The sequence below is a fragment of the Delphinus delphis genome, chromosome 11, assembly GCF_949987515.2.
Source record: "Delphinus delphis chromosome 11, mDelDel1.2, whole genome shotgun sequence".
NCBI lineage: Eukaryota > Metazoa > Chordata > Mammalia > Artiodactyla > Delphinidae > Delphinus > Delphinus delphis.
The window spans coordinates 101,979,755-101,993,107 of NC_082693.1; the positions used below are offsets into that span (position 1 = coordinate 101,979,755).

Sequence of the window (13,353 nt, forward strand, 5' to 3'; positions counted from 1 at the left end):
ATGGGCTAGGTGGCAGCTCCGACGAGGCCCAGCAGCTTTCAGGAGGGCCAAGAGGATGAACCGGAAGGGACCAGAGATCAGTGACGGAGGGTCCAGGAGGGGAGATGGAGGGAGACGCGCAGGTAGGGGAGAGGCTGTCACGGGGGGAGATGAGGGAGATGCGGGGGCAGGATGGGGGCAGCTGGAGGGTAAGCGGGGTGCAGAAGCCATTGCCTTGGAGCAAGGCCCTGGGGTGAGGCTGCCCATCCTGACACAACCACCCCCCCCCCCCCGCCCCCGCCTGCACGCCCTGGGGCCCTCCTGGGTGTCTCCTGTCTAAAACCCTCTCCCAGCGCCAGGCATCCACCTGGCTCACCCTGCCACAACAGGGTCCCCGCCTGTCACCCCAGGAGACCAGACCACCGCTTGTGGACAGCATGCTCTTCTAAGGGTCGCCCTGAACCAGCACCCCGACGGCAAGGGGTAGGGCCCAGGATGGCCCCTGGGCGCATGCCCCAAATTCCTGGGCCTGCTGCCTCCTCTGTAAACCCCCAGAGGAGTGGTCAGAGCTGGGCCTCAGGACACTCACCTGCTCCCACACCCCAAACACCCTGCCCCCTTGTTGGTCTGCTCTCCATAAATGCCATCACTACCCCCCAGGTCCTCCGGCCCCGAGCACCCTCACCGTGACTGCCCATGTGGGCCGAGGAGAAGCCGCTGAGGGTGTTGCGACCGGACGCATCAGCATAGCGCGGCATGGAGCTGACCACGGCCTGCAGGTACTTCTCCTGCTCCAGGCTGCTGGAGTCGGCCTGGGACTGGCCTGCGGGAGGAAGTGGAGCTGGGGGCGGGGCGCCGGGGGCGGGGCGCCGGGGGCGGGGCGCGGGGCGCCGGGGGCGGGGCGGGCTGCAGCGTGAACAGGGAGCCTACCCGGAGAAGGCGCGTTCTGGGCCTTGAAGAGGCCGACGACCCCCTTGCCGTGCAGGCCCCCTGAGCGCAGCAGCACGGCCTTGGAGCGTCCGCTGCGCCAACAGACCACCGGGAAGCGGTTCTGGCGGTAGCAGCGGGAGACGCGCTGCAGGGCGTTGTCCTGGACGCTCTGGGGGACGATTAGCAGCCCCGGATAGCTGCGAGGAGGCGGACGTGAGGCCAAAGGCACTCTGGACCCACAGCCAGGCGCCCCTGGGCCTTCGGCCTCCTGGAGGCCACCAAACCTGCCGCGCTCACTGCTCACCTGCGGCAGATGGCGTACATGCGGTTGACCGGGGAGATCCGGAAGGGCTCGGATTTCGCGCGGCTCAGGCTGCTGCTCAGCGTGCCCAGCCCCAGGCGCTGGTAGTCCCGGCAGCACGCCCGCTCCACCAGGCTACTCATGGTCATGCGGTCCGAGGGCTTCAGGGCCAAGGAAGGGGTCAGCGTGCTGGGCTCCAGCTCCTCTGACACTGGGGCAGGCCAGGCACACGGGGGTCATTACCCAGGGGCTGCCCGGGTCCCTTACCCCTCCACGTGAGGGTCTTCACCCAGACCGCCCACGGCTCCCCACACCCCGACCTGAGATCTCGTCCTCCTGGTCCCCAGGGGGTGGCTGGCCCCGGTGCTCCCAGCTTGGGGGGCTGTACTTCTTCCGGGTGACATACTGCCGCCCGATGGTCCTCTTAGCGTTCTTCATCAAGTTCCGGGACAGGGTCCTGGGGGGGCCCGAGGAGTACAGTTGCAGGGTCAGCAAAGGTGAGGAGATGGACAAGGGGACACACACAGTGGTTCTGCGAGGGGAAGGTGTTCTGGCCTCGGGGCCCAGCTCCCTACCTGAAGGAAGGACCCTTGTCCTTGGTGGCACGGGGCGGCCGGCCGGGTGTGTGGGCAGAGCCCAGGGTGAGCGCGAAGGTGCCCCTGATATCTGGTGGGTACCGCAGCTTGTGCAGCTGCTTGCGGAAGAGCTCAGCGCTGTCAGACCCCACCTCCTCGTCAAAGACCATCTTCAGCAGCTGTGTCAGACATGAGGCCCTCAGAGGCTGGGAGGCCCGCGGGCCTGAGCCCTGGCCACGAAGGCGGACAGGCCTGCGGGACGCCCCGTGCTGCATCACTGGAACTCGGGTGTTTCTAACAGGATGGACGGGGGAGGGCCCTGCGACCAGACGGCCCTGAGAAAGGCGGCTAGGTCTACCGTGGGACTGTGAAGGGCCAGTCTCGCCTCTCCATCCGGTGACGGACACGTCCTGAAGGAGCGCCCCAAGGACAGAGGGTGAGCGGAGGGCCTGCTCCCCAGACTGCATGTAGGCGGAGACTCAGGAACCCAGTCCTTGTGTTTCATCTAATCTGTGTAGGTTTCAGCTAGGCCGGGCTCACGCAGCACGCTGCAGACACGGCCTCTAGGGTTCGGGCCTTGCAAGGTAAACGGGAGAGCCCCCAAAACTGGCACATGGCGCAGGCAGAGGACACCAAGCTAAGACACAGCGACTTCCCCGTCAACTCAGGAATCACAAAGGGCTCAATGCTGGCTCAACAGCCGCTCATGAGAACAAGACTAGGGCTCAGACGCTGCATCCTGGAGAGGGCCGCGACTCAGGGGCCCACAGACCCCACCCAACACAGCCCACACCCCAGCCGACCTGGAAGGTGCAGGAGCGCAGCTGCAGCCCGTCCGGCAGGTACTGGTCACTGGGGGTCTGGATATTAATGCGCTCCTCCTTGGTCAGCGCAGCCACCGGGAAGGAGCGGACCACCACCTGTTCCCCCACTTATAACAAGCCGGGTGCAGAGTCAGGGGGACGGGAGGGGTCGAGGGTCACAGAGTCTCAGGGTCCCAGAGCTATGGGGTAGACCGGGAGGGTGGGGAGGAAAGACAACAGCCTATCTCCCACAGAGACCCTAAACCCCTGAGAAGGGGAGAGGGAGAGGCAGAAGAAGTCCCACTAGCCCAAAGACCTTGGGGGGGGGCAGGGGGAGGGGCAAGGGGAGCGGGGGCAGAGGGGTCCAAAGGCTCACCCAGGGGGTCGGTGGGCATCCCCGTGAAGATGACCCGGTACGTGGTCAGGAAGACAGCGCCCTCAGCCGGGAGCAGTGCGGGGCCACCCCTGCTGCCCCCGGCACCCTCCTCACGCCCATCCGGCAGCAGGTAGACACGCAGGCCGTCCAGCACACACTCCTCACCGGGCAGCAGGCGTGGCCGAAGCAGTTTGGGCTGTTTGGGGACAGGAGCAGTGCCTCAGAACATAGCCCAGTCCTGGTGCCCGCCACTCCCCGGCCCCTACTCACCTTCTGGATGGGGGGCAGCCTCTTGCTCTCTCTCTGCACGGCCTCCAGGGTCTCGATGTGCATCTGGACGATGTCTGGGGGAGAGCAGTTCTCATGCTCTGGCCTGCGCCCACCCATCCAAGGGGAGTGTTTCCAAGCCCAGACCCCATACCTGGCACCATGACATGCAGCCCCTTGAGGTGGTCGCTGGTGACCCCACTCTCTGTGCAGACCTTGTCCACGAAGCGGTTGATGAAGCGGACCACGGCCCCGGGCACGTCACAGGTCTCTGCATCCTCGAAGCCGCTCTCTGTGTCATAGCTCTCCGCCACGCTGCCTGCCATGCTGGGCCGGGGAGGGGCACAGTGGGCACAGGCCACACAACCCAAGGCCTGTACTGCTCAGGTCCTGCCCCCAGGCCACACCCCACCTGTTGGTGACCAGGCTGTTGCTGGCGCTCTCCAGGTCGCCCAGCCCTGCGCGCTCCCGGAGCAGCCGGCTCTTGCTGCTGTCCAGGGGCAGGAGCAGGTAGCTCATGCGACTGGCGTAGTGGATGGCCTGGCTGAACACCGTGCTCTCCTCCTTCTGCACCAGCTCCTGCTGCTTCTCGCGGCTCAGGGTGGGCCACAGGCGCCTCTGCTCAGATGCCACGTCCAGGGCAGAGCGCTCGTCCTCCTGTGTGAGTGCCTCCCCAACCTGCCCCAGGGGCCGCACGTGAGCCAGAGCCAGGCCAGCCCCATCCCGCGGGCCCAGGGAGTCCCCACACACCTGGGAGGGGTCTCGGTCCTCGGCAGGCTCCAGGTAGAGGGCCCGGATGTGGGTCTGCACATCCCCATAGAACATGGCCTCCCAGAACTGCGGCGTGCTCCACACTACGTGCTCCTGCACGCAGCTGTACGCAAACTGCGTCACCCCTGGGCTCAGCTTCTGCAGAAGCCAAGAGGGTGTCAGCGGGTGCAGCCGGCAGGAGGTTGGGGAGACTCTGTCCGCCCCAGCACTCACCCGGCAGAAGGCAGTGACCAGGGGCAGCAGAGCAGCTGCGATGCCGTGCTCATCCAGGGAGGTGCAGTCCTGCAGTAGGGCCGGGGGCGTCGGATCCCGGCCCCGGGCCGTTCACACCCCCACCAGCACCGCCGACAGAGCAGCACCTCCCGTCAGTCCCTGAACCGCCTGCACCAGCTCCCCAGGGCTGCTCGGAGGTTGAGGGCAGGAGGCCCCTGCACCAGCCTCCCACAAGGATTCTCCCCACACCACCCTCACCGGCAGACCGGGGTCTCCCCAGTTGTCGGCACCGCCAGAAGATGCACCCTTATGGGTAGGCCGGGGAAGCCCTGCCCGGCCCCACCCTGTGGCCACAGCGCCAGCAGGGTGTGAGGCCCGGCCTCACCTGCAGACAGCAGTTCATCATGCGGACCACGAAGTCGAACTGCTGGTGGTCAAGGACCGCCCGGTTCTGTTGCACGTGCAGGTGCAGCTCCTGGGCAAGGCAGCGGCGGGCCGCACGCCCCTTTAGGGCCCTCAGCACAGCTGGAAGCAGCTGCGGACGGGGAAACAAGGGGATGAGGGCACGAGCCTATGTGGACCCAACCGTGCCCTGAGGCACAGGGGAGGCCTGGCCCAGACGTGGGGGCCAGAGCCCAGGCTCTCAGCACAGAGGAGACCGGAAGCCATCCGGTCAGGTGTGCCCAGATTGGGGCTTCACTGCCCAAGAGAGACCAACGCGCTAGTGGAGCCAGCCCCCCGCACACGAACCTCACAACACTGCCAGTGCTCTGAGCGAGACCCCACGGCCGGCCAGGGCCCCAGCGCCTAGAACGCACAAGCCTAACGCAGAGCCAGCAGCCGGCTCAGCACTGGGCGGGCCACAGAAAGGGCTGCACTTGTCCTGTTGATACTCCCGCACACTGTGAAACAACCAGGAACCCGATAAAGGGCTGGTTTAAGAACTAGGTGCTTCACAAAGAACCACGCAGCTGTGAAACACAAGACAGACTCAAACTGGCTGTCCTGAGAGACCCAAAGTGTCAATGGACATCACAGAGGGCAGAACGCTAAATGAACTCCACTTTCTGCAAGTAAGAAAAAAAAGACACGTGTGAGTCGACACTAGTTTCCGTGAGCGATAAAGAAGACACTTAACAGTGGGGACTTTTAGAGCGTTCTGACGACTAGAAGTTGAAGGAAATTCCTCCCGCGGAGCCTCCCCAGCAGGCTGCACCCAGCTGTTCTGAGGTGGACCCGGTGTCCACCTGCCCTTCTTGCCAGCCCAGCTCCCTCCAGCCGCCTGCGGGAGAACGAGGGCCAGGGCTCCTCTGAGAGCCGCTGCCCTGGCCCAGGCCGCCCCCACCCAGAGCCCCCAGCGCTCCCTGTGCCCGGGTTACCCTCACCTTCTTGGCCTCAAGCATCTTCCCCTCGAACACGTAGGAGATGCAGTTCCGGACCACCTCCAGCCGGCGCGCACTGTTGCCGTGGAGCCCACTGCTCCGCTCCAGTATGGCGGCTGGGGAGCAGAGAACGTGCTCACCTCTGACCTCACGTCCACCCTCGGCCACACTCAGGCTCCCCCTCCCGGTTACGCACTCATGGGGGGCCCTGAGGGCACGGTGGTCTTCTTCTCGGCCTTCACGGCCGGGGGTGCGCCCTGCATCTTGGCTGTGGCCTGATCCACGATCCACTGCACCATGCCCTCGTCTAGCCGGGGGAAGGGCCGGGGCGCCCGCCGCAGGTGGCTGGCCTCCCCTGGCCTCTGCACCTTGTGCATAGCCACAGCAGGGTACGGGTTCTCCTGGGGGGGACACAGGCAGGATGGGCGAGCAGCCCGGGCCAGGGCAGCACAGTGACCCGCCCCCTCGTGCCACCTGCCTTACGTTCTTGTAGAGCTGCTCTGCCAATTCCTTGACATGACGCAGGACACGCTGGGGGTGGCTGTCATCCGCCCGCATCCGTGCCACCTCGTGGGCCACCAGCTGGGGGAGGAAGCAGGGTCAGGCGGGCTGGCTGGGGCAGGGAGGGGGGTGATGGCGGCTCCTCCCAGGTGGGGTCGGGGTGCACCTCATCAAATAGGTCCGTAGGACGGTAGGGGACCCCGCGCTCCGACACAAAGCCTGCAAAGGCCATGCCCTCCAACACCTTCATCAGGAAGTCGTCCTCCACCAGCCCACGCTGGCCCAGGAAGGCTGCCTGCGGTGCACAAAGAGGTCAGCCCCTCGGGCACTCACCTTCTGCCCAGCCCCGCCCCCGCCTGGCGCCCACCTTATGGAAGCGGATGACAGGCTCCGGGTGGATGCGGACCATGTGCAGACACCAGCGGTAGCCTTGCAGGAGCTGAGCAAAGAGCCGCAGGAAGACGGCGCGCAGCTCCTTATCCTGGGGCATACGTGAGGGCAGGTGAGTGCCAGGCCCTGAGCCTTCCAGGCACCTCACCCTCCTGACCCTCCAAGCTTCCTCCACACAAGCCACAGTGCCTCCTCTAAGACTCGGTGCCGACGGCCACTCCTGTGCAGGACCCTCCGAGGCTCACACCCACCCCACGCGGCCCTGGCGACCCCCTGGAGGAGCGCTCAGCACCGGGTGGGCCTGGGCCCCCAGAGGGGCAGCGACCCCCACCTGCATCTTCAGGGAGGAAGTGGACGTCGTAGGTGGAGGGAAGGCGAGATCTGCCAGCTCCAGCTCTGGATCCAGGACCTGTGGAAGCAGCGGGGAGCAGGGTCAGCTGCACACCAGCCCCACGCTCTGGCTTCCTCTGGCCACCAAGTGACCCCACCCCAGCCTGCCCGAGGCCCCAGCCTCCCCGAGGCCCCTGGTCCTGCCTCACCATGCTCAGAATACTGTGCGTCTGGCTCTGCAGTGGCTCTGGCAGGGGTGGAATGTGCACACACTCGGGCACAGTCACCGTCCCTCCATCAAGATCAGCTACAATCACATCCAGCTGTGGACCAAAGGGAGCGAGAGGTCAGAGAGCCACGGGCCGGTCAGCAGGGCCTGGGGTCAGCCCAGCCCGGAGCAGCGAGGCAGGCGCTGAGCAGGGCCCTCACCAGCTCCTGGGCCTCTGCCTGGAAGGCAGCGTTGACTCCGATGATGAAGGGCGTGGGCGTGCTGAGCACCTCCAGGAGCTGCGCCGGCAGGATGGGCACGTACGTGAAACTGCAACGGGCCAAGGCTCAGCGCGACAGCCCGAGGGCCGGGTGGGGCGGAGGGACTGCGGGGCAGTGGGCAACGGTAAGGTCAGCACCTGTATCTGAGAGGGAAGAGCAGCGCCAGGAGTCCCCGGCAGGCGTCCGAGAGGCGCTGGTAGCTCCGGGACAGGAAGAGCACCTTGTGCTCCGTGAGCGCCGCACAGAACAGAGACAGCACGTTGGTGATGCCTGAGGAGGAGGACAGGCTTAGAGGGCGCAGGCGCCCGCCCTGCGGTGAAACCTCGACGTCTGTCCGCCAGCCCCGGGAGGGGAGACGAAGGACTGTGTGGGGGCTGTGGGGCTGCGGGCACCAGGCTCACCCAGCTGGCGGAAAAGCAGGGCCACGCTGCAGCGGCTGATGGGCAGCGAGTCGGTGAGTGGGGTCTGGATGACCTGCCGGTCCCCAGCCCCCAAAGAGATGGTTCTCTGTGGAGAGAGAGGGACCAGTGCTCAGCTGCTCCACCCAGACCTGGGTCACCCCCAGCTTCACAGCCTCAGGCGGGCCTGGGGGAATGACAGACCCCGAGGTGGGACTGGCCAGGACGGGCAGCACGGCACAAGGGAAAGGCCACGTCTGGCCTCTGTCGGCCCAAGCAGTGCTGCAGAGAAAACTCTGGGCCTCTGACCTGGGGTGGGGACGGGGCCTGAGTGGGCAGAAGAAACAAAGAATCCGTACCACTCCGTCCTCAACAGAGTCCAGCTGCACGGGACAGACAGGCAGAGAGACACAGTTAGACACACCCACACGCGGGGACACAGACCGGGGGGCTGGACAGATAGGCCAACACTGACACCCAGAGACAGGCACACCCAAGGAGGGAGAGGACAGAGGAACCAAAGGGTGCCAGGTGGAGAGCCAGATGCGACATGGGACACGAGACAGGCAGGGCCAAGAAAAGAGGACAGGCGGCGGCACCAAGACGCAGGACTGTCCGAGGCTAGGGCCGCACTCCGCCCAGGCTGGACTCCGAACACCTACCAGGCCCCACCCCGTGGCCTCAGGCACCAGCGGGTCCTGTGGCTGCAGGTGGACAGCAGCTGCCTCCTGACCCACCTGTGAGCCCCCGGCCAGAGGGATGATGCACGTCAGCAGGTTCCCAACCACGTTCTCCAGGCCCACGTTCAGGCCCTCCACATGGATGGTGTAGATGAGACCCAGGCTGTTCTGCAGGGACCACAGATCGGGGAATGACGACCCAGCCAGCGGGAGCACCCCGCATCCTGCCCTGTGCCCGGCTGCCCGCCTCACCCTGAACACCTCCGCATGGTCCAATCGAGACACCAGTACCAGCGTCTTTGGAGCAAACAGCTGGCCGGGTGGGCCAGGAGCTGCGGTTGACAGTCCCACTGGGCCTCCCTCACCTGCCTCCTCTTCCCTCTCGGCAGTGTCCTCGGTGCACAGCCCTTCCTGTGGACAGAAGCCCCATATGCCAGGCTCTCAGGCAGGTCTCCTGAGGCCTGGGCGGGGGGGGGGGGGGGGGGGGGGGGGGGGGGACACGGGACACAGCTGACTCAGACAGGACTGGCCCTCTGGAAACTTCAGCCTTTGTGGGGTTGGGTCACCAGGACCAGACACACACAGGACAGAGGGAGTCGGCCACAGTCAGAGGCTCGGCCCATGCAGGGTTACCTGTGTGGGCTCCACGGGCTCCCAGAAAGTCAAGCATGCGCAGTAGTGCCGCTCGGAATTGATATCGGTGAGGACAGCAACAAAGAAGGTCGGTGGGTTCCTCTCGGGACACAGCTGCCACCCACTGGGCTGGCAAAACTATCGGGAGGAAGGGGACGGGGGTCAGCAGTCAGTTCCCTCTAGTCCCCTGCCTGCGAGGGACTGCACAGCCAGGGCCTGGAGGCCGGGTTCCAGTGCAGCCAGCAGCACCCTGCTCTGCGACCCACATGCCTTGCCTCCTGGACCTCGGTCTTCTCCCACACAAAAGGGAGTAAGAGCCTCCGGCCTCACTGTGCGGGGCGAGAACCCTGTGATGCAGGGCATGGTCCCCACCATCAAGAGGGAGGGACAACAAGACGTGATGTGGGCACCAAGCGTCCGACCAGCCAAGCCTGCACCCCCGCCCTACGTTCTCCAATGCAGCTGATGTCTCCTTGTACCCAGCGGGGTCCTCACGGTGCCTGCCCCCCACCGTCTCAGCGCCCCAGCCCTCGGCTCCAGGCCCTGGGGGAGCGCCCACACTCACCAGCTCGATGCCCTGGGGGAACGGGTTGTCCTCCCAGTCCTTCTCTGGGAAGCGCTGCAGGATCTGGCCCTGGCCTTCCGCACTCCCTGAGGACAGGAGCCAGGGGTCAGAGCACCTCCCACCTCCCACACCTGCACCCGGTCAGGAGCCTCGAGGGTCCGGGTGGAAACATCTCACCCATCCTGGCCCTCAGGTGGCACCAGACCAGCCCCAGCTCCCAAACCTATGGTTTCCCTAAAGACAGTCCTGTGAGGAGGGGCCCCTAGGCAGCCACAGACCCCAGGACCACCAGAGGGCATGGAGAGAAGCCCCTGCTGTGGGGCCGGGGTCCCTGCAAGCCTCTGGCTGGGCCAGGCACCAAGAGCACAGGAGGCCCGTCACAGATGCAGAAAACAAACTTATGGTTATGGCGGGGGGCGGGGGGGATAAATTGGGAGATTGGGACTGACGTATACACACCACTGTATATAAAACAGGTAACTAATAAAGACCTACCGTATAACACAGGGACCTCCAATCAGTACTCTATAATGAACTTAACGGGAAAAGAATCTAAAAAAGAGTGGGTATACGTATATGTATAACTGGTTTACTTTGCCGTACGGCAGAAAGTAACACAACATTGTAAATCAACTCTACTCTAATAAGAAAATTTTTTTTTAAATGACCTGGAAATTTAAAAAAATAAAGTAAAATAAAATAAACTGTGAGAGCCTCAAAAAAAAAAAAAAAAAAAAAAAGGGCCCAGGAGCCCCAGCCCAGGGGAGTAGGGGGAGATACTCCCTACTCCCACCCCCACTACCCCCCTCCTGGGTCCCGCCCACTGTGTCAACACCCCCAGCCAGAACCCACACCCAGCCTGCCACAGGCCAGCGTGCCGCCCAACTGCACCGCACCTGCCCCTCCAGCAAGGGGAGCGCTGTTCCCCACTGTTCCACAGCCAGTGCCCAGCTTAGGCACTCGGCCCACAGCCCTGCTCCCTGCCTCCGCCTCACCTGCCAGCCCTGGGCCCACTTGAGAGGTGCAAGGGTCTCACACCTGCCACCTGTGCCAGCGGAAGGACCACCCGTGCCTACAGCCCCAAACTGCGGCTTGTCCCTGCTACCTCAAGAGGCAGACGCGACAAGCAAAGGTCCCAGAAGACAGCCAAGGAGGGGTGGGGCTGGCAGGAAGGACAGGAGCGCTCTCCGGAGCCCTGAAGGTGGTGGCACACAGGCCTGCTCCCTGCCTGCAAAGGCCGCCTTGCACACAGCCACAGACCAGGTTGCCCTGTGCAGCCCTGAGGGTCCTCCAGACCAGGGAGAAGGGCATGGCCCTGCACCCCCAGCCTGCTAGCTCCCCATGTGTTCCCCAGAGAACCCCCTCCACTCCCAAAGCACCCCCTCCGGTCTGCTTCCCCCACTCCATGCCCAGGGCAGTGCTGCCAGGTCCAGTCCACACTGGCAGGGCCAGCTGGAGGCCCCTGCCTCTTGCCCACCCTTTGTGGAAACAAACCTGGAGGCATGATGAGAGTCAAGTCGGGGAAGCACTCACCCGGGCGTCGTGGAGGAAGGACGGGGGTCCCTGTTCTGCCCCCAGCTCCCACCCAGCACGGCAGCAGCTTGAAGCAGGAAAGACAAAAGCTCTCCACCTTCACCTCCCACGCTCGACAAGCAGGTCCAGCCCTCCGCTCAGACCAGCCTCAACACTACTGCCCACACCAGCAGAAGAGCAGGGGCGGATAGGGAAGGCCCAGAAAGCCCCCGTGTGCAGCCTCTGAGGACCTGTGAGATGCAGTCCCACGTCCAGCCTGCCTGGTCCACCTGTGACCTGAGTGGGCACAGGAGCCTCAGACCGAGCTGGGGGCCTGGGCACAGGCCTGGACCCAAGGGCACTGGCAAACGGACCCCAGCAGCCCCAGAGCACACACTGCCCAGGCCCCCAGAGGCAGAGGAGCTGGGCTGCAATCTTAGGAGCCCGCCACTCTCCAGGATCACGGAGGCAATACCAAAAAGGTCAGCAGCAGGCAGGTCGCTGCTGGCTGGGGGAGCAGGGGTAGTGAGGGGCTGTGACTCTGACTCACCAAACCTCAGCTTCCTGCTCCCCTCCCCCTCCCACCACTGACACTGAGAGGAGGTGGCAGACAAGACAGGGTGGGGGAGGACAGGTGTCTGCTGGTGCCTCACCTACCTACGCGCGCGCGCGCGCACACACACCCCCCCCCCGAAGCCCCCAGGGTCCATCCAGGCCCACTCCCAAGGGCCACCCTCAACAGGCCCAGGCTGGCTCACCCTAAACTGTGGCTCCTCCCCCAGGGCCAACGTGTGCGCAGCCCCAAACCACCATCTCAGCTCAGCCCTGGCTGGCACCCAGGGCTCACCCAGTTCTTGCCACGAGGCAGCAGGAGGAGGAAGGAAGGGAGGTGTGTGCGGACGGGGACAGTAGCCTCTGCCCCATCTCCCTCCCGAAGCCAGTGGGCAGGTGGCCTTCAGGGGGCTGCTTTCCACAGCCTCTCCCCCAGGGAAGTGGGCAGAGTGGCTGGCCACCGGCCACTGCCCACCCTCCCTACCCCATTCATCGTGGGGAACGTCTACTCCCACGTGCAGGGCTCCACCCTCCAAAGAACTGAGCGCAGGCTTTCCTGGAGGTGTCCAGGCCGCCTACAGAGGGTGGAGGGGGGGCGGGGAGGATGGCACTAGGCTGGGCAGGTGAGCATTCCCCCGCCAGCTCCTCCTCTGGGCCATGATGGTCCCAAACTTGGCCCTCAGGTCTCAGCCCAAAGAGCGTCACCTCCTCTAGCCAGCTCTCTGCACCCTGCCCAAGTCTGGGGCCTGCAGTGGGACCCCAAGAACCTCCCACCCTCTAACACAGCCTTCTGGGATTCCTGGTGCACCTGTTGGCCAGCTGAGCCAGACAGGAGCTCCACGAGCAAGAAGCTACATCTCCGCGTCCAGCGCTGCACAGCCCTCGGCCTAATTAGGGCTTGCTGATCACAGACAGCCGCTGCACCACCCTCCCGCCACGATCAGCCCCGCTCACACACCACAGGCAAACAGGTTCCTCAGTAGGAAGTCCAGGGCAGCTTCCGGAGCCCCAAGGCACACCAGCGCTCGCCGGCCCTCCCTGGAAGGGCGCACCGTGGATGTGTCCTGACTCCCTCACCCTTCCCTGAGACCCCAGCCCATGCCTCAGCTCTGTGCCAACAGGGGCCGGGCTGCAATCTGGCTGCTGGCCTGAATCCTGGGGGTGGGGGTAGGGCTCTGCCACGTCTCCCAGTGTCCCCCACTCAGTCGAGCTCTTGAGGCCGTGAAGGGGACCTACAGCAGCTGAGTCCCCTGCCCCACCTTGGGGTAGACAAGAGAGAGGACACCTCCACCCCATGGTGACAGGACTAATCCAACCAGCACAGCTGTGCGTCACAGGGCGGGACTTGGGGGGGCCCTAGGAGGAAGGGCACAGAGATCCCCTGAGACACAGATGGGGACAAGAGCCGTGTCCCCACAGCCAGCCCCGGGGCAGGGAACACAGAGCTCACGTCCGTCATCTGCTGGCAACGCCATCACCAGTGCCAGGCTCCGATGCCTGGGCCGGCCCAGGCCAGCATGTGCTGTGGGCAGAGGCGAGGGAGGATGGCACCCTCCTCTGCCCGCCCCTCCCCACACCCAGCACACACACCCTGAGACTAGCCGGGCCGTACGAAGGACGGCAGCGTCCTGCTGCAAACCCAACCTCCCACCTCAACACAAACCTCCACACACAGGCCGCTCCCAGCTGGCCACAGCACAGGACAA

General features: G+C 64.9%; 1 protein-coding gene across 5 annotated transcripts in view; it reads right to left on the reverse strand.

The window, feature by feature from the left end:
* SBF1 (SET binding factor 1) overlaps positions 1-13,353 on the reverse strand; it is a 29,538-nt gene that overhangs the window by 12,996 nt on the left and 3,189 nt on the right. For 3 of the 5 annotated variants that reach the window (XR_009521281.1, XM_060025883.1, XM_060025881.1), the window contains exons 2-27: positions 9,584-9,669; positions 9,019-9,156; positions 8,638-8,796; positions 8,443-8,553; positions 7,709-7,814; positions 7,445-7,577; positions 7,248-7,356; positions 7,028-7,141; positions 6,820-6,897; positions 6,466-6,579; positions 6,265-6,393; positions 6,081-6,179; positions 5,794-5,998; positions 5,601-5,713; positions 4,601-4,750; positions 4,216-4,284; positions 3,644-4,140; positions 3,386-3,558; positions 3,235-3,308; positions 2,965-3,160; positions 2,589-2,716; positions 1,786-1,964; positions 1,531-1,667; positions 1,214-1,421; positions 910-1,106; positions 665-802 (exon numbers count right to left, since the gene is read on the reverse strand). Coding sequence is in view for 4 of the 5 variants with exons in the window: in XM_060025883.1 (XP_059881866.1) it covers positions 665-802; positions 910-1,106; positions 1,214-1,421; positions 1,531-1,667; positions 1,786-1,964; positions 2,589-2,716; positions 2,965-3,160; positions 3,235-3,308; positions 3,386-3,558; positions 3,644-4,140; positions 4,216-4,284; positions 4,601-4,750; positions 5,601-5,713; positions 5,794-5,998; positions 6,081-6,179; positions 6,265-6,393; positions 6,466-6,579; positions 6,820-6,897; positions 7,028-7,141; positions 7,248-7,356; positions 7,445-7,577; positions 7,709-7,814; positions 8,443-8,553; positions 8,638-8,796; positions 9,019-9,156; positions 9,584-9,669 (3,840 nt within the window). In the remaining variant the exon portion in view is untranslated. The remainder of the gene's footprint in view (positions 1-664; positions 803-909; positions 1,107-1,213; positions 1,422-1,530; positions 1,668-1,785; positions 1,965-2,588; positions 2,717-2,964; positions 3,161-3,234; positions 3,309-3,385; positions 3,559-3,643; positions 4,141-4,215; positions 4,285-4,600; positions 4,751-5,600; positions 5,714-5,793; positions 5,999-6,080; positions 6,180-6,264; positions 6,394-6,465; positions 6,580-6,819; positions 6,898-7,027; positions 7,142-7,247; positions 7,357-7,444; positions 7,578-7,708; positions 7,815-8,442; positions 8,554-8,637; positions 8,797-9,018; positions 9,157-9,583; positions 9,670-13,353) is intronic. The other 2 variants (XM_060025884.1, XM_060025882.1) reach the window with 1 other exon arrangement.